The sequence below is a fragment of the Rhinolophus sinicus genome, linkage group LG10 (assembly GCF_036562045.2).
Source record: "Rhinolophus sinicus isolate RSC01 linkage group LG10, ASM3656204v1, whole genome shotgun sequence".
Taxonomy (NCBI): domain Eukaryota; kingdom Metazoa; phylum Chordata; class Mammalia; order Chiroptera; family Rhinolophidae; genus Rhinolophus; species Rhinolophus sinicus.
In genome coordinates this window covers 39191547-39214764 of record NC_133759.1, presented here as the reverse complement: position 1 = coordinate 39214764, position 23218 = coordinate 39191547, and the positions used below count along the sequence as shown (strand labels likewise).

The 23218-nt window shown below is 39.8% G+C and overlaps 1 protein-coding gene across 3 annotated transcripts in view; it reads right to left on the bottom strand.

The window, feature by feature from the left end:
* RASA2 (RAS p21 protein activator 2) overlaps positions 1-22865 on the bottom strand; it is a 102399-nt gene extending 79534 nt beyond the window's left edge. For 2 of the 3 annotated variants that reach the window (XM_074312934.1, XM_074312935.1), the window contains exon 1: positions 22645-22865. In XM_074312934.1, the coding sequence (XP_074169035.1) occupies positions 22645-22777 (133 nt within the window). In that variant the 5' untranslated portion in view covers positions 22778-22865. The remainder of the gene's footprint in view (positions 1-22644) is intronic. The other variant, XM_074312936.1, reaches the window with a different exon arrangement.
* Positions 22866-23218: the final 353 nt, after the last annotated feature.

The window sequence follows — 23218 nt, the reverse complement described above, 5'->3', positions numbered from 1 at the left end:
CCCCCCACCGTGCTGTCCATCCCATCCCACCAGCACCACCCCAAGGACTTGCCTCTACAATTAATCCCTCTTTCCAGGATCACCCTTCATTTTCCTCTCTAGTGGATCATTCAATCAACACATAAACAACCTTGGGTATATCCCAATTTTAAAAAAACCCAAAAGGAAAAAAAATATCCCTAGACTCCATCTCCTCCCTCATGATGTCATTCCATTTCTAGACTCCCTTTCACAGCAAAACCTCTCAAAAGCAATTATCTCTAGTCATTGTTTCTTAATTTGTCATCTTCCATTCATTCAACCCTTTCCAATCGGCTTCTAAGCCCATGATGACACTGAAATGGCTCTAGCCAGAGTCGTCAATGCCTTCCACATTGCTAAACCCAGTGGTCATGTCTCTGTCCTCATCATACTGTTTAGTATAAACGATCACTAACATCCATCCTTAAAATGTCCTCTTTTCTTGCCTTCCACAACACAGTGTTTCTGGCTTTCCTCCTACATCCCTGGCCCGTTCATGACTTCTCTCCCTCCTCACCTCTAAGTGTTACAATGCTTCATGGCTCCGTTCTAGACCACCTTCTCTTCTCTCCCTATGCAATACCCTTCAGCATATGATGTTAATGCTGATGCCTCCCAAAGCTGCATTTCCAGACCTGATCTCTCTTCCTCAACACTAGATGTGAATATTCAACTGCCTCTTTGGACATCCAGTAGGCATCTCAAATTGAACAAGTCCAGACAAACTATCTGATTTCCTCCCCCTAAAACATGCTCTTCCCCCAGTCTACCACCATCTTCCTCTTTTTCTCACCATCTTCCGCAAACCTCCCCCCCACATCCAGTCCATGAGTAAATCCCGCAGACCTCCAAAATGAATCCCAAATCCAACTGCTCCTCAATCACCTTCACTGGTAGCACCCTACAATCCACTCTCCATCAAGCACTGTGATCTTTCAAACACATCACTCAGGTCAATCACTCCCCAGCTCCAATACCATTCCATTTCACTTAGAATAGAATCCCATTTCTTTTTTGTTTTTCCTTTTTTTTTTTTTTTTGCCATTGCAATTAAAGTTTATTGGGGTGACAACTGTTAGTAAAGTTAGGTTTCAGGTATATAATTCTGTAATACATCACCTATATATCACATTCTGTGTTCACCATCGAGAGTCAGTTCTCCTTCCATCACCATATATTTGACCCCCTTTACCCTCTGGCAACCACAAAACTATTGTCCGTGTCTATGAGTTTCTGTTTCTTCATTTGTTTGTCTTGTTCCTTTGTTGTTTTCAGTTTTATATACCACATATCAGTGAAATCATACAGTTCTTGACTTCTTCTGTCTGACTTATTTCACATTTATCCATAAAGATATATGTACTCCTATGTTTGTTCATTGCAGCTTTATTTATGGTGGCCAGGACACGGAGACCAAAGTGTCCTTTGATAGATGACTGGGTAATGAAGATGTGGTATATATACACACAATGGAATACTTCACTGCCATAAAAAAAGATGAAATAGTGCCATTTGCAACAACATGGACGGATCTTGAGATTATGATGATACAATCCCATTTCTAAATTCTCACGTTCGTGGTCTACCCAGCCCTACGGAACTGTCCTCTCCTCTCTGACCTACCTCTTCTCCTCTCACTCGCTCCAGTGTTCACCTTCTTTCCATTCATCAACCATGCCAAGCTTGTTCAAGCATAGGGCCTCTGCCAAGAATGCTCTGACCCATGGCTGGCTCTTCTTATCACTCAGGTCTCAGCTCAAATGTCACTTCCTCAGCGAACCCTTCCCTGACTATTCTATCTAAAGTAGATAATCTTGTTACCACATTCTATTTCTCTATTTCTTTTCATGGTAGCATTTACACCTATCTGAAATTCTGTTAATATTTGTGTTTCTTTTCTGGTTCCCTCATTCTTGAGGCCTGAGAACTTTTTGATACCCAAGATGTAAAATAGTGACTGCCATTCAGTAGCTACTTGAGAAATATTTGTTGAATGAATATTAAAGAAACCAAGTAAATCAAGTTTTGAAGTTCTTGTGAGATGCTCATGGGCCACAAGGAAATACAAAAGTGTAGGTGCTGAAATCAGACACCCGTGGATTAAATTAGGAAAAGAAGGCAGTTGGCGTAAGGGAAAGTGCATGGCCCTAAAGATCATGAAACCCATCTTCCTGTCTCACCTCAGCTACTAAGCGGCTAAGTGAGTTCGGACAGACCACTGACGCACAGCTTTCCTCATGAAAGTTGGGACTGGGTAAACTTAAGTCTCTTATTGCTTCTTAACTTTAAAATCAAAGGCCGTTTAACCAATATATTTTTTTAAAGTTTATCAGAAACTTAAGAAGCACCTATGAAAAACTCAATAAACAAATTTTTAAAAATTAAAATGAGAAAATCAATGGAAAGGCACTAGTAAAATACTCATTGTTATTAAGCTTGTTGCTGAGAAATCAGAAAAAGAATCAAGTTACCAACTTGAACGGAATATGAAAAAATATTTATGTTCATCTTAAGTCAGACTCAAGGAATCTAATCTTTAAAATGACCCCCAAATTGCCTCATATGGGTTGGGCTTTTACAAATAAGCCTGTTTCTTAACAGGAAAAATGATACATATTTGAATTTGTATCCATCCATTCTCCTCTTCCTCAAAAGACTAGATGTCCTTCCTCTTATCAGAAGCTCATGTGTAGTCCATCCATCCACCTGTGCTCTGTACCCCATCCCCTCCCTCTCACCCAGGACACCGATCAGCAATTGTTTTCATTATTTTCAATCTTCTTCTCCTTCTTCTTTGAGGTCTCCTCTCTGAACACTCCAGAGGGTTCTGTTTTGTTTTTTAACAAAAAAATCCAACTAGGTTACCTACAGAGCCTGGAATGTAAACAAATTTGGAATTAAATCATAGCAAACATGCTCCACCTCTAATGAGGGAATTTGGAACAGTAAATCACTGCCCTTGAATATGTTCCTGTTTCATTTCCGTAAGTGCAGCGTAAGAAAACTACACTATATAAACGTACACATAGCCTACTCCCCACCTTTTTAAGAGGGAGACAATGGGGATTATTTTGACTACAGCGTCCAATGAACTTGACATTATCAGATATTTACTTAGAATAAATAAAAACTCAAGCTCTATGTAATGTATGAAATGCATTCAACAACACTTCCTATAAAAGCAGTTATAATCTATACTCTTTGAATATCTGTCACTAATGTTCAAATGAACTACACGGGAAGTGAATCCATCTTAATTAATGTTCAGCTCACCAATCAATCATACAAATATGTTGATTAAGTCAGCTATCAAGACTTTAAACTGCACCTTTCCAAACTATAGTAGTAATTAATTTGCACTTTTTAAAAAACATAAAAATATTAACAGCCACTTTAGATAAAAAAGTAATCAGAAGTGACTAATTGTTACAGAATAATGTTGTACCCATTGTATCTCTAAGCCGAAAGAGATTATTTTAATAGCACTCACTTCACATCAAACTACACAAAAAGACCAAAGTGAGGACATTTGGAAGATTGTACTTATCTTGCATGTGATATGTGCTTTGGGCCTTACTTGTTCTAAGTAATTATGGTATATAAAGCAAGTGAATTGTACCAAAAAACAAAAACAACCCAAATTACTGCTTCTCAAAAGGCAAGCTTCTTAAAAACATTCTATAATCTCTGCTCCAATCCTTTCCCTCCTACTCACAGCCTAAACCTGCAATTTGGCTTCTGATTCTATTTCTTTATTAGAACCTTCAAGAACACCAACAATATTTTTTAATTAGCTTCAGGTGTACAAAACAGCATAATGATTAGACATTTACACCCCTCACAAAGTGATAACCCCACCAAGTCTACTACCCATCTGACACCGTACATAGCTATTACAGTACCACTGTCTATATTCCCTATGCTGTGCTTTACATCCCGTGACCATACGTGTGTGTGTGTGTGTGTGTGTGTGTGTGTATACACACACACACACACACATATATGTATATGTATATATATTTAGAGTTGACATTCAATGTTATTTTGTATTAGTGTCAGGTGTATAGCGCAGTGGTTAGGCCTTTATATAATTTAAGAAGTGATTCCCCCCATAAGTCCAGGACCCATCTGACACCCTACAGTCTTTACAACATTACTGACTGTATTCCCCATACTGCGTTTCACATCCCTGTGAGTCTTTTGTGACTACAATTTGTAGTTCCTAATCCCTCCACCTTTCTCACCCACCCCCCAACACCCCTCCCATCAAGCAACCATCAGTTTGCAAGAACACTAATAATACTAAGTGCTACCAAATCAGATGATCGCTTTTCAGTTCCCACCTTCTTTAACCATGCTTCAGTACTGGATGGCACTGGCCCAGCCTTAGTTTAGGTAACCCATGCTAACGGTTTTTCTTTTAGTCCCTCTTTCATCTACTACCCACACTTTAAATGTGAGGAAACTTTTGGCATCCACATACCATTAAATTCATCACATAGGTGAAGCACCAATTTTAGGTATTTTTTAAGAAGCACCTATGAAAAACTCAATTAACAAACAATTCTTAAAAATTAAAATGGGAAAATCAATGGAAAGGTGCTGTGTGTTGTTATAAAACAATAAAAATATAGAAAAAAACAAATACTTGTAAGTTTCTCATCATTATTTCTCAGCTTAGCCATAGCGCATAGCCTCAAGGAGAACCAGGGTCTATAACTGTGGTACATAGATCAGTGTTCATCATCCATTTCAACGTCCTTTGGTGTATGACTTCCTGTACTGCAGAGACTAGAAAGCTGAAACGGCATTTCCCAGCCTCTCTTGCAGTTAGGGCTGTGGATAGGACTTAAGTTCCACCAATCAGACGCACTCTCTAGAAATTTGGAGGCTAGAAGGGAAGGAAGGTTGCATTTAGGCTACAAGTACTGGCATGGAGCCGTCCAAGTTTTCTTCAGCAATGTTTGCAGAGGTCCTTGTATCCAGTCACGTTTCACTGGTATCAAGAAGGGTACAAGGAACCTTCTGTCACACAGGCTGTGGCAGCCGTGGCTTGGCTCTAGAGCCAGCAGCAGTGACCACAGCTCACTGATGAAGGTGGTTCTGTGCAGATGGCTATTTCCTAACAGTGGCAGATTCCTGATCATGGCAGAGAGGGCAAGGATCTGAGCCAAGCAGCTAAAAGTTACAGCTTCTCAATTATGTAGGCACCTTTCTGATCCTAAAAGAGACAGTAACTCTCTTGGTGGTCCAGTTGCAATGTGGCTTTGGGATGTCATTCTTGAAAGTTCAACACAGAGTCTGTTTCTTCAGTCTTTCTAACAATTCTATAAGCCACTTAAAATCTTTTACTAAATCTCTTTCTGCTTAAACTAGCTAGAGTTGATTCTGTAACCTAATCCTGACTCGTTTATTTTGTTATCCTTTATTTCCAAAAAATTAGAAAAGCCCACCCCACGGTACTGGTCATCAGAGTCTGGTAAATCTTTCAGCTAGATGTGGCTATCTGGATCAAACATGGACTCAGAAATGATAAAGCAGCATCTCACTGAAAACTACTTTTATTGTTCCATTAACAGTGTTTCATCGAATAGGATAGCATATTTCAAAGGTGAATGTGTCAACTTGGGAAATAGAGACAAAAGGATCTTAATTCTCTATATTGTTGCATCTGCCTTTGGCAAACATGTCTTCATTTCCTACTGTAGCATTTGGATGTGGTTTAAAAAAATGCTCAATAACACAGGATCATGTTTCCATGAATTTGGGAATGCCAAATTCTCAACATTCAAACCATGTACACCATTTTGGGTACCTCCATCTTATCCTTAAATTTACACATCATATTTTGACCCAAGGGTAGTAAGATTAAAGTATTCAAGACATTCAGTACATCGCTGCGATATAACACTTGAGCAAGACAACTGAAGTCATGTAAATGGTTTTCACTTGCAGTGGAATGAAAGGAAGAAATGTTTTAGCTTATCCCTCATTTAAAAAATTCTGTGCATGCCAGGGTGCTGTAATATGCAAAGGTAGATATTTGGCCCTACAAAAGTAATGTGTTGGCCCTACAGAAAATAGTATGGATCTGATTATATTTACAACTGTCACTATTTCCGTCAACAGTGACTCAAGATCAGGAGGCATATTATTGATAAAACTGTTCCTCTACGAAAAAAGGCGGCTGGCCTTCTAGCACAACGTCTTTTATTCTGTAACAACACCCTTTCTTGTTGAATTCATAACTGGTACTCCTTAAAAACTTTTCTAGTCTACATTATGACTTACAATATAATTGTTAACTAAAATTTTGTAAATCTCTCTCCTAAAGCATGGATTTTTAGAGATGAATACACTAATCCCCCCACAGGGCATTTCTTCTCCCTCATAGATGTACTGCAAGTGTGCCAAGAACACCTTCACACTACACATCAGTGGTTTCCGCCCAACCATAACATGAAATAGCCTTTTGCCCATTCATGTGATAGTAACCATTTCTCTGCATCTTACATAGCTTGCAACATCATATATGGCTGAAATAAAATGCTGTGTTTAGCTTGGGTCCCCATCCTTCATACTGTTGTCAGCTACCTTTGCAATATATAAACATATGTTATCACACCTTGCTCAAAATCTTCAGTGGCTCCACACTACCAACCTTACAGGATAAAATCTAAAACTCCTTGGTCTGGCATAAGAACCCTTCATGGTCTGACACCATCCACTACATCTTCGGTCTCATCTACTTATGTAATCTTTACCCCCACAAGTTATGCTCCAGAACTGTATGTCTGGTTCCTTGAGTACACTGTGTACTCTTACGCCTTTGTACACCTGCAATGCTTTTCATTGTATGGAATCTCTTACCTGTTTTTTTCCCCAAAAAAAGCTCTGTTTAAGGGCATCTTTGTTAAGTCTTCCCTCAATTCCTAGGTAGTCATGACACTCTTTTCTCTATTTCCTAATGCATCTTATATGTCCTTCTACTATAATGATCGTACTGGATTGCACTTGTTGCGTTTCATTCAACAAATATTAAGTGCCTGTAACATGCCAGTAACTTTGCTAAATGCTGGTGATATAACAATGAGTAAAAACAAGTCTGCTGACACGGAACTACTGCACAATCTAGACAGGGGAGATAAACTTCGTAAACTCTTAAGTATATACTATTTATTGCAATGGAAGAAACAAAGTAGGGTTAGAGAGTCAGGGTCACAGGGTAGACAGAGGGATGAGAGTCATGTTATTTTGTATAGGGACCCAAGGAAGGCCTTTTTATGAAGACATTTGAGCACATACCGGAAGGAAGTCAATAATGAGCCATGGGGATTTCTGGGGAAAGGGATGGAGAGGCAGAAAGAATAAACATGCAAAGGCCCTGACACAGGATAGTTTGGACACTGAAGTAATAGCAAGGAGGCCAACATGGCTCTAAAACAATAAGCAAAGTGGAGAGAGGGGGAAATGGTGTGAGATGAAGTAGGGGTAAGAAGAAGGCAGATTCAATAGGTCTTGTAGACCAAGGGAAAGTCTTAGGCTTTTGTGAGTGGGATGGGAAGCTACGGAAGGATTTTGAGAAGAATGGCATGATCTGACTTCTGTTTTAGAAAACTCACTGCAAAAGGGAAAGGGTGGAAGCAGGAGACTAATAGGAGGCTATTGTAATAACCTTGGTTAGAGATAAGTTAGATGGGAGGAGGATGGATGGGGGGCAGTTCCGGCAAGGAGAGAAGTGGCCAACTGGGCATATATACTGAAAACACAGCCCACAGTTTTGATATTTTGGATACGGGTGTGAGAGAAAGAGGGGTTAAGGATGATTTCTTAAGAGTTTCAGCCTAAGAAGCTGGATGAATAGAGATGTCATTTCCAGAGGGAGGAAGGGGATCAAAATTTTGTACTGGGCATATTAAGTCTGAGATGCCTATTAAATATCCAAGTGTAGATGTCAAGAGGGCAAAGACGTCCAGGACGGAGATAAAATTTGAGAATCATCAAGAACTACATAATCTCAATAAAACCATAAGACTATACAAGATCTCCCAGAGAAATATGGAGAGAAAAGAAGAGATTTGAAGACTGAGCCTCAGAGCTCTTTATTTTGACTTAGGAGAGAGGGGAAGTAACCAGCAAAGAAGACTGCTTATATGTCTCTTCACCAAACTATATACTTCTTAAGGGAAGAGATCAATTCTTAGTACCGTTTTAGCTTATAATAGAGAATGAAATATCTACTGAATAAGTGTGTGTGTGTGTAACTTTAGCATGGGCAATTATAGTTCTAATATTACATCACAAACTATATAATTGTACATAAGCTTCTTTTTTTTCAGTTGATATAGGCTGATCTACGTCAACTGCTCAAAAGCTCAACAAAAGAAAAAGGGCCCTGTATGCAGTTACCAAAAGCACTAAGTATAAGAATCTTTGTAGTGTTAATATAGAAATACCATGTTGAAAACAAACAAACCAGTCCTGAAATTCACACATTCAAATATTTACTGAGTGCCTACTAAGATGCTAGGGATACAACACTGAGAAAAACAGATAAAACTGCATCTTTATTGAGCTAATATAGACAGACAAGAAACAAGATAAATGAGTAAACATGGTAGTGTACTAATTAGCGTTAGGCAGGAATGGGCAGGCACCACATGAGACGGCAGAGGCAGGGGGAGCCAAGGGAGGCTCCGCTGAGAAAGTAGCTTCTGCATAAATACCTGAAGAGGGGAGATAAGTATTTTCTAGAAAATAGTAGCCTTTAGTCATTGTCAAAAGTAAACAGTTTAAATCAAGAAGATAAACACCACTGGGAATCAAAACTGAGAACTTAAACTAACAAATGGAAAGCTAGTCAACTCTGTGTACAAGATCAATGATTCTACATAAAAACTGCCAGATATTAATAAATCCAGATCCTACCATGTAAATTGTACCTAGGTCTAGAATTCCAAGTACCAGGCTACTGGGTACAGATTCTGGTATATGTGAGTATGCACACACGTATGTGCTTATGTGTATGCCTGGCGGGGACTGTGCAGCATTTACAGCTGTAGGTTTGTGTGTGTGTTTCTATGTGTCCTGGTGGAAGACACTACCAGGAGAAGAAAGGAAGATTCATATTTATCAAGTAGTTGGATGCTCCAAGACAATGCTCAACATGTTCTCAAATATCTCATTTGACCTATACAACAACCTGTAAGGTAAGTATTACTGTTCCTTTCTATAAAAAAAAAAAAATTCAGTTACATATCTGATAAGGTGATTTGACAGAACTCAAACTCCAAAGCTTAGTCTTTCCATTCCACTCTGTCTTTCTGAACACAGCAGTGCTGAGAGGAACAGACAGCTGTTCCTTTCTGAAATTGTCCTTAAGAGATCCTGCAGGCCCAAGTCTATTCAGACAATAAATTAAGTACAGGGATAAGAGCCAACAGGGATCCCAGTGGGACTGGATTAAAACCCAAGAAAAACTGCAAAGGGCCAGGGTCTTGGATGACATGACCCTAAGACAAAGATTATTTGGCATGGGAGGAGAGCTAAATCACAACAATAGCTACCATTTACTGAATAAGTTAATACATACACTACACACAGCAGACATTTTTTAAGGACTTTACGTTACTTAATCTTCACAATAACACCTTCCAATTGGTTTGTTGTTGTTGTTGTTATTTTTAATACAGAAATTGAGGGTGGAGGGATAACATACCAAGATTAAGGCACAATGTGAACAAGTTCTGGAGGTGGAAACGAGCAATTCCTTCAAGAAGGGAGTGACTAGTACAGACTGACTAAAGCAAAAGGGAGCTGAAACAGAAACAGAAGAATTAAGATTGTAAAGGAAGGGTGGAATCAAACAGAACCTGAAATGTCAAGCTAAGGACTTTTAACTTTATTCGGCAGGCAACAAGTGTCACTAAACATTTCTATGTCGTGAGAACTATGCCTTAGGAAGACTACTCTGATGGTTAAAGGGCCTAAACTAAGGTAACGAAATGGGAGGAAAAGAAAAATGTAAGAGATAGAATAATTTTGCCTGAGTGACTCAGGATACGATGTTCTAATAAAAAGAATCAACCTAAACATAGGGTTGGAACTTAAGATGAGGAAAAGATATAAAAACATGCAAACTTTATCATTTAAATTCACACACACACACACACATGAATGAACTGAAGAAGAATGAAGCAAATGTACACTTAAAATATACCGTGTTTCCCCGAAAATAAGACCAGGTCTTATATTAATGTCTGCTCCAAAAGACGCATTCGGGCATATTTTCAGGGGGTGTCTTATTTTTTCATGTATAACAATCTACATTTATTCAAACACAGTCATGTCATCTTCTTCTGGAACATCGTCATAATGTATTAAATGCATCCGTCTGGCTGATGATTTTAACTGGGGCTTATTTTTGGGGTAGGTCTTATTTTCGGGGAAACACGGTAATAGTCTTGGTGTTGACAAATTTAGAGTAAAATTAAATGCTGTTACGTCAGCTAATCATACACAAACAAGACAATCCTATAGAATATTAACATAAGAGCTTTCAAATTTTCTTATCAAGTTTAATTTTTACAAGATAAAAGGGGCACATAATTCTGAAGACATACGGTATCAATATAGTATCACAAGGTAAATGAACTCATGTTGGAGACAAGAGATTGGAGTTTCAATACAAGCTTTGTACTTGATCACCTGTATGTCTTTAATCTCAACCTGCTGCATAAAAAGAGGTAACTAACGCTTCAGGATTGCTGTGACTATTAACTGAGGTAAAGCACTTACTCAATGCCTAGAACAGAGGAAGCACTCAGTAAACAGTAGCTAGGAGTGCCCTTCCTTGGTCAGAGAGTCTAAAAATGTTAGCATCTGTACACAATTCCTTCTCCCCAAGCCATTAGGTCCTGACCAAAGATAATCCGTAATTTAACATTTGAATACACCAGAGGAGCTCACTTATTTTTTAAAAATGAGATTCTTATTTCAGAAGTAATAGATTTCCATTATGGGAAATAGATGGAAAAACACCTGGGCTTTTTGTTTCTATACCTCAGACTCCACATCTCTAAAGTGAGGGGTTTGAACTGTTTTAGAGGACACAAATTGGGGGTCAGCCAGCCAGAGATTTATTTTGTTTGGCCTGCCAAGTATTAAAAAAAATATAGCTGAAATCTAGAAACTGGGAAAGTTACTAACAAATAAGTACATTATTTCTGGTTTCTCTTCAATAATCAAAGACTTGGCACCATGGTTCTGAATAGAAACTGCAGGTACCCCTTACTAAAGCATAACCATCCCTACCCACTGGGTTCACCTCATTATGCCCGGTCTCTGTAGACTGGAGTTTGCGACCCCTTCACTAGTTAATCTTCTTGGTTCCCCACAGCTTCAAAATTCTGACACCACATTTAAAAAGCACACGGTAACAATGATTTCAAATGTGTTTAGACATTGCTACCTATTCCAGTTCAATCTGATGAACAGTACAAGAACTAGATACAGATTTATATTAAATAAACTGTTCATCAAAACAAACTATGCAAGTATACTTTACCAAGTATCACTACCGCTTACATTACAGCCCACACTTAACTGAGCGCAGCGTGCCAGGCGGTGTGTACTAAATCATTTAACCTTTTCACAACCACTTTGTAAGATGAGAAAAACTACTATTCCCAATTTATAGAAGAAGAGGCTGAGGCTCAGAGAGGTTAGGTGATTACTAGAAAAGCAGCAGAAAACCATGCTTTCAACATGCTATATTATCATTTATCAATCAATTTCTATACAGCTAATATAATAAATATACTGTCTAGGATAAAGATATCTTACACAAGATAAAAACTCTCTTTTGTTCATTTATCTTTATAGTTTTCAATGGAGTAAGGCAGAGAACCACCATAATCACACACGACCTTCCTAAGAGTCTTATATTCATCCTCTTTAGAGTATGTCAGGTTACCCAAGGTGCATGGTAGCAAAAAAAACAAAGGGGGTGAGGAGCTAAGAACCACTGAAGAGAAAAAAATCATGTAGCTGCTAGGCGCTTCCCTCCTTACTTGTCACCTTGAAAGCACCAATGAAAAGTTATACGTTTATGATATTATTCAGGCAGAGAAAGAGAAATGGTACCACTAGGCACAAGGAGGGTTTTCCAACACACAAATTAATGAGAACAGATAACTGGGTGCCAAGCAATTTTTCTCACTTCCAGTAAATGATAAATTAGCTTTAAAAAATATAATCTGAGATTCTATAATCCCATGCAACTGTTACCTAAAAAAAAAAATCAACAGATTACCTAATTCCTCTCCGAAATCTGGTTCTGCCTCAGAATAGGCAGTATGATATTAACCTGGAACCTACCTGGAGGTTAAAGAAAAAGGGAATAATAAAGTTTCACTAACACTGCACTCCTACACCTTCATGGAAATAAGGATGTGCAATCATCAAGGTGCCTAAAAACAAGGTCACACCACCGAGAAAGCACTTGAGTGATCAAAGGACTCCAGGAATCCAGCATAGTTTAGGTGGTTAGCCTAAACTCTGAGCAAAGAACTGTTTTGTGGCTATAAAATCTGAACAATAAGCATAATTCTCGACAAGGCATAAAATCAAGGTTAAAGCATACATTCCACAGCAACTCCTCAAAAGTGTCCTACTAGGTAAGGTGCAACTCCTCAGTGGGAAAGTTGACAGGACATAATTAGGGGCCACTTGTTTTACCCAAGTCATGTGCATAATAATTATCATAGTTATCTATATTACTATCGTATTAATCACTTTGGAGTGCAGCTCAGTACAGAACAAGAAGTTAGGAAACTACTCTACATGAAAAAGCAAGTTTCACAAGGTATTGCCAGGAAGCGTCCATTGGTTATAGAGGTACGTCGCCAAGATGCAGGCAGGATCTTCCTGTGGTTTGCCTTGCCCACTTCCGGCTTCAGTTTTGAAAGTGTGCTGATCCCTAAGCTTCCTACAGCCCCTTCTCAAGTAGCAAACCAGACTCTGAAATACATATGGCAGGCATCTCTCCTAGGATGGGCCAGTGGTTCCTACAGCTACATAAAGCTCAGCAAGGCTCCTAAACTGAACAGGAGAGACCAGTGAGGCAAGCAAACAAACTAAGGGCTATATGGCCGGGTCATGTATGGAATACGGCTGCTATTGCTGGTAACGATATCCAGAGACCCAAAACGGGACTCATTATGATCTAGTGCTTTTCAGAAAAAAAAAAGTGGCACCTGGATATAAAGAAGTTGCACCACGTACACATGCATGTAGAGGGGGTGTGTGTGTGTGTGTGGTTTTCTAGAAGAACCACTGACAAGCACAAACTCACATGAACATTGACAAACAGAAGAGTAACATTTTTTTGTGACCCCCCCAAAGCAATACTAAAGATACAGCATTCCAACATTCTAATTTTACTGAGTATCTATTACGTTAGACCACAACCAATTTAGGGATAATTACTAACTTTTTGACAACAGAAATGTACTCATCAGTTCTTTCCTTTATATCATCTGTCAGGCAACTTGCTAGAGAAAAGATACGGACTTTGGTAACTTAAAGACCTTTTTAAATCCTGGACAAATAACTTTTCTATCTGCTTCTTCACTAAAAGAGGAATAACAACCTCCTTCATGAAACTGGGTTACATAAAACAATTTGCAAAATAGCCTAACACAGTACGTAGAAAAGAGTAAATCAATACTCAATAAATGTAGTTCATTTCCCCCATCCTAAGAAAATATTATACAAAATTGTCCAAACTCAAAATTAAGACGTTCTGCACCACTCACACACATTATTATTTTAAAGGATAAAAATTATTCTTTTTTACTACATTCCTCTGAAACAAAACATTCAAATTTTTTTAGTCAACTTTTTAAATACAAATAGTGAAAACAGGCAAAGTATAGGAAATAAAAAGTTACCCAAAAACTTGACAGAAAAGTTGACTTTATTTCTATGTGCACTCAAAATGTTACCAAGCCTAACATTTAGTCGCCCTTATTTCTGTAGCTAGGATAGTCTTCAACAGTGGAGCAAGAGAGATTAATTAGTATCAAATTCATTTACACAAATGTCATTTATTATAACATAGCTAATACATAAATACTCTGTAGAAAAAGAAATCAGTGTAAGTAAGGCTACTTCCCTTCGTTCATCACTGCGGTAACCAATGTACATCTTTTAAAATCTCTTTCTGTGCATTTTCCCATATACATGTAGAAAAGATAAAACACATATGTACCATACATATCTATTTAACAACTTACTTTTTTTCACTCAATAATCATCTTGAAGTTCATTCTTTTTAGCTGCTATAGAACATGTATCTGAAAATATTATTTAGCCATTTTACTACTGATAGACACTTAAGTTGTCTCTAATCGTTTTGTTTTACCAACAAGGCAACATTAAACATCTTTGTACATGCCTCTTCTGCAACTGGACAAATTTTCCTATAGGGTAGATATGTAGAAATAGAAATGCATAGGGTATATACATTTAAATTTTTAACAGATACTGACAAAATGCTCTCCAACATTGCTTTACCAATTTAACAGTGAAGAAAGTAGCTTTTCCCTGAACTGTCACAAAATACTGAAATTAACAAGCTTTTCTGTTTTCACAAACTGATGACTTTTTAAAATTTGTATCTCCGATTGATTTTTGTTAAATCTTACCAGTATTTTCTTATGTTTATTAGCCTTTCGTATCTCCTTTTCTGTGAAATGCTTATTCACATTCTTTATTTTTCTAATGGCCTTTTCCTTTTTCATATTTGTATGAACTTTTTATATATTCTGGACACTAACAAACAGAGGCAGCACAGCCTAGAAGGTGAAGAGGAACAGGATGGACTCCAGAGCCAGTCTGCCCAACACGGGTCCTCCACTCACCAGCTCTCTGAGCTCAGTCAACTGAGTTAGTTTAGCTATTCTGTGCGTCAGTTTCCTCACCTGTCATAATAACTGTACTTAGTTACCGTGACGATTAAATTAATTAATATGCTTAAAGTGTTTTAACACACTGCCTGGCACAGAGTAAGTGCTATATATGTGTTTCCTTTTTGTCTGTAGGATTTGTTGCAAAATCTTCTCCCAAGCTATTATTTCTCTTTTAACTCCTGTTTATAAGTTGTCACGTACCTTTGCTCAAACAATTCTTTCTCCAGCTCTAGTCTAATATCAGAAATTATGTAAGATGAGATCGACGACTGACTGTCGTCACTGGATCTCACAATCAACTTCTCAAGAATAAATGCAAGCATCAGCCAAAGCATTTAAATTAAAATATATATATATATTTCCGCTAAAAAAATTAGCTACCTTCCTTACTGAATAAAGCATACCCACAAATCAGTAAGAAGACTGATACTCCAGTAGAAAAAAGGAAAAACGAAATAAACAGGTAAGTTCATCCAAAAAACAGGAAATAAAAATTGCTCTTAAAAATATGAAGAGATCCTTGACCTCATTTAGAAGAAGTGCAAATTAAAACTACAAATTAAACGTTTCCTTTCATCTTACAGACCAGTAAAGATCAAGAAGTTTTAAAATACACACTATGTAGGTGTAAAGATATAGGCATTCATACATTGGTGGTAGGAGCATAAATTGCTATAGTTTCTATGAAAAGCAATTTGGCATTGTCTTTCCAAAGTAAAAATATATATATACCATTCAATTCATCAATTTAACATCTAGAAATTTATCCTACTAATAGATACATGCACTCATATTAAAAATGACATCCCTACAAGGTTATTTATTACAGTAATGTTTGTAACAGCAAAGAATGGGAACAACCTAAATGAACATCAATAGGGGACTGGTTAAATAAATAGTGGTATATCCACATGATGGAATATTATGCAACTGTTAAAAATAAGGCAGCTCCCTATATATACATTATGGATATGAAAAATCTTCAATCTATTGTTAAGCACAAAAAAGCAATATGCGATGTGTATATTTTGCTATAATTTGTAAGCTGATGAGAGAGACATTAATACTCTACATTTGTATTTGTAAATACAAGGATAGACAAAAAACTGGTATGCTTGCTTCTGGAATGGGGATGGCTAGGGGACAACAGAAATAAGGAAACTTACGTTTCAATGTATACCTGTTTTTATCTTTTGAATTTTATACCAGATATTTGTATCACCTAATCAAATAAATAAATCTTCTCAAAAATAATCAAACAAATTAAAACTTCCCTGTGATCACACCAAACTTTCTATGGTCCCTTCTAAATGGTCACGCACAGCACGTTGCTATCATTCGGTAGTTTGTGGCTAGTCTGTTCAACTTGCAAAAGAAGAAGTTCACCATCCTGGCTGCCCATTATCACCCTTTGATGAACACTTTAAACCTACAGATGCCCAGGCACCACCCCAGAAATTATGATTCCGTGGGCATTAGAATTTTTTAAGTTCACAGGTGACACTGATGGGCAGTCAGGACTGAAAACAGCAGGGTTAGAGCAGGACACAAGCAGGGAAGCACCGAGGCTCAGTCTCCACGTAGGTCACAACCACAGTCTCCTCACTAACCCTAACCACTTCACAAAGTTATTAAAATGAAACTGATGAGTGTGTGTAATGGCACAATGAAAACCTATTACTACTGGATATGTCACTAGATAGGCAGTGCAATCTTCTTATACTAAATGAGGTACGTTTGCAACACTAGTACTAATGAATTCATCCTAAGTAGCACTTTAGAAAGAACTTTGATAATACTAGTGGACTAGTGGCCAACAGGCCATTGACTGTGTGACACCTGGACTCTCTGAGTGGCAACTCCTTTGTAAAATGAGAGGACAGAACAAGTATGTTCTCTACCTTCCAGCTCTAAACTTCCATAACTCTCTACGAATACAGGTATCTGAAAGCAACTGTTGCTTAGTATATACTTCAGGATAAACCAGTAAGGAACTTTTTCATCCCATTCACAGCTTAGACCCAATTCACAGTCCCGTGGGCTAATGTCCTACCACTCAGATACGTATAATGTACTGCTAAATAAATTAATTAACATACAGAGGAAAAAACTTTAGAATTCAAATAATCTTATCTAACAAATCTTAGATATTTTTAAAACAGTGCATCTTATGCACAACAGGTATACTAAATACATTTAAGCGTTCAAGTATCACGTACTGTCTTAAACAGGATGGTTCAAGTTTAAAAGCAAAAAACAAACAGTGCTAAAAGGGATGTTAAAGACCACATCCAAACCTCTCATTTTACAAGTGAGAAAATAGGGGCTCAGCAAAGTTAAAGAATTTTTCCAAAGTCCTTCTGTCATTAATAGTATTCTTAGATCCAAGCTCTTAGTAACAGAGCAAATGATTAGCAATTATTATTGATATTTGCATGTGTATTGCAAATATCACAAATATAACCTTACAAGGTATATTATTTTAGCTAGGGATTTTTTTTGGATGACTAAAATGACATACAAAACTAAAGATACATGATAGAAATTTCTTAATATACATAAAGAGTTACTAAAGTTGCATTAATCGATGACTATACAACAAAACTTAGCAGCTCTCAAAAGAGCATAGAACTTCCTTAGTAGATAAAACATGTAATCTGGTATTATTGTCAAATAATTTCATAAAGCACATTAACAAGGAAATAGGATTAGCATCTATGATTAAAGGATAAAACGATAGTTTTATTTCAGCTACATTAATTTCACAGGCTCTTAGAGTCTATTCAAAGAGTTCTAAGTTCAAAAAGAAAAAAATACTCTATGAACTCATTGAGGTTTACCTCCTGTCTTCCTCAGAGCAAATGATTAGCAGACTGCTCTGCGAACTTCTACAAAGAACCTTTTCTCTCATTTCTATCCATCTGAAAGATGGATTCTTCCTCCATCCTAAATAACTCATCATCTCATTTCAAATTTCTGACAATAATGAATTCTCAGCATGAACAAAACCTTTTTTAACCTTTCCCTCTATTAATTTATTAAACAACTTACCTCATTTCAAATATCTGATAATAATGAATTCTTAGCATAAACTTTTAAATCTCTCCCTCTCAATTCTATTTTGTCGTCAATAAAATGTTTTGATTTATACATTACCAAAAAATTCAAACCTGCCATGACAAATAAAAACAGTTGGTGTGTAAGGTGGGATTATGAGATTTTTTTGTTTTCCAAGCTAAAGACCAAATATTAACAATATTCATGGAATACATACAGTCAGGTAACAATAGTCAAATCCCTTAATAATAAGCAATCGAAGCATTTAGAAAAATGTAATCCTTTTCCTAATGAGGCAATTTAGGCAACAGTTCAAACCTAAGCTCAGCTGGCACTGTGATTTTCAAAGGGATAATCTTCCTGCCACAGATCCATGTAGTTTTCTTTTAATAATACCATCTCTTCTAGTTTGTTCAGCAATAAAATGTACAAAACAGTTTCGTATCTTGTATCTCAAATCCTCCTCATGATAACATAGTGAGAGGTATGGCATTTTCTAAAGGCCAGGTCTGTTCTAGGAACCACGCTGACACTAGGATAGCTAAACAAGAAAAAAATAAACAAGAATGAATTCTACCTTGGAAGAGCACACAGTCTAGCAGGGGAAACAAATGAATTTCATGAAATGTACTATATAATAAGGAAATGGACAAGGAATTGTGATTTCCCAGCAGTACAAAGGCCTAACAATCCCAGGGATGGGAGTTGGTGGTGTCCCAAAGAAGGCTTTGGTCAGGAGATTGCATGGAGCAGGGTTTTGAAGGATGAGTAGGAGTTCTCTAACTTAAACATGGGGCAGAAGAAAGGAGAAAGACACACCCAGGCAGAGGGAACAATGTACATGATGAAGCATTATTCCCATTTTAAAGATGAGGAAGATAAGCTCAAAGGTAAGTGAGCTACCTAAAGTCACCACACGAATAATAATAAACAATGTATGAAACAGAACACAGGTCTTCTGATTTTAATCAGCTTTGTACACCAGAAAATGCCAGTATATGTTGGACAAGAACAATAAATAAAGATTAGTTTTTATCTCCTACTTTACTTCTTCCTAAGAGATGGTCCGTGTCTGACCCAGCTCCTGGAGGGAGGGGAAGAAATGATGAGAGAAGAGGATTTATTTAATCCTCAAATCAATCCTGTGAGAGAGATGATTTTACTATCCCCATTTTACATATGAGAACACAGAGTCACACAGAGGTTAACTCAAGTTGGAAATTAAGTAAAGATTCAAAACTAGGTGACTAACCTGACGAAGCATGTGAACTCAAGCATACCCCATAGATCCTACTTTGCCAAATAGCCCTAGGTCATTCTTTATCTGAAGATTATCAGGGAGACCAAGTAAGTTCTGGGATGTCAGGGTCCCAGACCTCACACTGTACTACATGTCAATATTCACCCAAATCCTCAGATTTGGCTCCCTTTCCAACCTGGTCTCCCTGGAGCAGGTAAACCCGTGCCTGAGCTGGTGTGGGCTCTTTCAGCACCATTTACAATCTTATTTAATTGGACAAGAACAAGCTTAACAAAAAGCAGTAAACAAAAAGGAGAACATCACAAAACAACAGCATGAAGCCTAAAAGTATAAAGGAGAAAGCCCCAATCCTCCTCTTTTGCTTGTTTATGAGTTTTGTTTTGTTTTTGGGTGGGGGGGGGGAGCATGCAAAGTGCTTCAGCTGCCCTAGCATATGTGCCACTCACTGCACAGACCAAAGGATGGTGTCTGGAGTAACCCTTAATATCCTTTATCAAGGGTTCATATGACAACTGTAGGATATCCAACAACCAAACCTGCCTGTTGAATATGATGGAAGCAGACCACCTGAAACTGTCATAGTTTCCTAGGGCACTAAAATGACCTCAGGGAACCGGAGATCAGCATGTAAGACAAAATAATTGTCAGCAGCCCTGGATTTGTTAATGTCAGTTGATTGTTTGAAACTGACCACAAAATAGTTTTTCAATCTGTCAGCCTGGTAATTCACCTTGTGAAGTATACAGGAATAAATACTGGAATGAAACCCCTAAAGAAGGTTGTGGACCATTACCTCTAGAACTTGAAAGATATAGAAATCAATCCAGCCTCACTTTTTTGCTGATATGATTCGGAGTTGAAGGGTCTTAGCCCAGCCTAGGAAAAAGGATGTTTCCTTTCAGTCTCCCTTGCAGCCGGATGGATCTCGAATTCTCCAGATCAGAGACTCAGTCAGCAGTGTGGAATCTGCCAGCACATCTCCAAGCTAGTGGGCACTATCAGCCTTCCCCCCCCCACCTCCCACCCCAGGTCTCCCAGTATGGTCAAAAGGTAAGCTGACACGATTACCCCCACCTCCAAGCTGCTTAATATCTTCAGTGTCAGAACCATCCTCATCCCATTTCTGTGAGTTTAGCACCTGCTAATGACTCCTCCAGCCCCCCAGCCCCCACCATGCAAAACCCATATGTCAGTTTCAGGAAAACAGAAAACAGCATCTCTTCACAGGGTTCTGAAGGTCAACCAACTTTGGATTACACCAGCTAAAAGGAGAGCAGATGGAGATAGAGGTGGAGAGAAGTTCTGTATATAAGTATCCTAATACATTGTTTCTGTGAAGCAGACACTCCAATGATCTGAGCTATAAGCTGAGCAATTCAAAAAGCAAGAAACTGACTGAGATAACAGATGTAATATTTCCACTATGGTTAAAGTGCTAATGTCACTCTCAGCAACTGGATGAGCAATCTCCAAGTCTGAGCAGTGGGGTTGCTCTAACCCACGGAAACAAAGTTGTTGTTTTTTTCATTTGTAGGCCCAAGGTTCACGCACAGTAATATCTCTTACTGCGATATCTCTGCCATGGAACAGGTGAAAGTGCAGGGCAGCTAAATAGCCCAACCCCAACTCTCAATTCCAAAACATGTGTATGTGTAATTTCATGGTATAATCTGCAGCTATGTAAATCAGTGAGGCGCCAATGGACAATTCCTAGCATCAAGTAACACTAAAATGTAAAGTCCTAAAAATTTGGAAAATTAGATCAAGGGGGAAACTCTGGCCCATTTACAGTTTTCCCAAATATCAAATTAGATATATACAAATATTAAGTATAAGATGTAATGTGAATTCTGAAAAGATTTTAATACCCTAGAAAGTAACTTTAATGTTGGAATTTATATATAGACAAGATTTACCTCTCTGGTGTAATTTTCCAGATTTTAAGAACTGCACTCTCTTAAGAGCCCCAGGAAAAACACATAACATGTCTGATTTTGAGGTTTAATAAAATCCCAAATACTTGAAAGTGGGGTGGGGGCAACTTGAAAAGAGGAATGTGGGAGAATCCAAGATCAGTGAATAGTATCACTATTCAGAAAGAGGAAAATGTTACATCCTGCGTAAGACAGAGCATTGTTAGCCATTTTAATACAGTTCGATTTTCGTCAAAGTAAAAAGCATGTTCTCATAACTAAGGGTTATTTACATGAAACATGAAGCACGTTTCCAGTCTGATACTGAATAAAGAAAATAAAACTAATGTTTGACAAAAGCAAAGACAAGTTTTATTGATGTTATCTTACAAAGAGCAAAAAAGAAGTGTTTCCTCTGAATAAATTACTGTGAAAAATTGGCAGTCTGACGCCAAAAGGTCATTTCCCCCCCCAAATAGATGTCCAAACGACTGAACTCAAATGGTCTGTCTACAGTAATGCTCAGGGCCTCTAAGCAAAAATTTTGTATTAAGTCAACTAGTATGGCTCGCTCACAAAAGTAACAATTAAATGCATGAGAAGGAAATGAATTAAGTGGGTTAAGTGCTGGTTAGATGACTGTTTTGAGACCTGCTCACAGGAAGCCACTACATCCTGCCTGAATTCACTGCCAGTCACGCTGTCTCTCGATTCAAGTCACCGCCGCAGCTTGTTGGGGCGAGTACAGGTGTCCAGCCCCGAGCCCCTCCCAAACACCCCGTGCGGCGGCCACTTGAGTCCCAGGGAGCCTGTTTCCTCCAGATCAGGGAGCATTTTCCAACCTCGCCAGGGCTCGTGAGCCCAAGAAACAGGCAGCCCCCTCCCCCTTGGGCCAGCCCCACTTCCCCGCCCTCCTCCTCCTCCGGCCGCGCCTCCCGGTAATTACCGCTCCCACCTCGGGGCAGCTCCCGGGCGCCCGCAGCCGCCGGGAGGCCTGCGTCTGAGGGCTGCCGGAAGCACCTCACGCCCCCAGCCCGCGCCCCCGGCCGCACCCCGACCTGGGGCGTCCCCGGGTTCTGGCCGCGCCCCCAAGCCGAGCCCCTCACGCTGGCGCTGCCCAGGCGCCCTCCTCCCGGACCAACTCCCCCGCGCTCCACTCCCTCCGGACCGGGCAGCCCCAGCCCACGCCGCCCCGTCCAGGCGACGCCTCCCCCAACACACCCCCCTTCCAGCCTCACCCGTGCCGGGCGTCCCCGCAAGTCTCGCCGGGCCCCCGACCAGCTCCGGCTCCCGCCCAGACCCCTCACGGCCCAGCGATCCCAGCGCGGCTCGGGGCCGCCACCCCCGCGCGCCCGCCGCCCCCTCAGCCCGCGGCCGCCGCCGCCGCTGGGTGGGTCCCGTGAGCCCGGCCCCCGCTTACAGATCTTGCCCCGCAGACTCTGCAGCACTCGGACCTCGCGATTGTCCTCGTCCCCAGCCTCAGGCTCTGCCGTCGCAGTCGCCGCCGGCGCCTCAGAAGAAGCCGCCGCAGCAGCAGGCGCCGCCGCCGCCATGGTGCCGCCCGGCCCGTGCCGCAGCCCCGCCGCCTGCGTAGCCCGGCGAGGCGGAGCCCAGCGGCGGCCTAGGCGAGGGCGACCCGCGCCTGGCCCCGCCCCCGGCCTCGGCCTGCCTGGCCCCGCCCCGCCCCGCCCTGCCGCAGCCCCGCCTCCGCCGCACCCTGCAGTCGCCGCCCTGCTGTCCCGAACTTGGGCCGCAACCCCTGCGAGAACCGAACTCCCGGCTTTCCTACTCTTTGCCCCACAAAAGCCCAGGCGCCAGCCACAATAGGCTCCAAGTCGTGGCTCTGAGCAGCCTTCAAACACCACTTCGAGAAAACCCCAGCCCTCCCGAGATCCCCAAACCCTCCTGGGAATTAGGCTCCCGGCACCAGCGGACTTCCACATCTCCTAATTCTCAAGGGAACTCCCTGTGGACTAGGATGGAATTTGACAGTT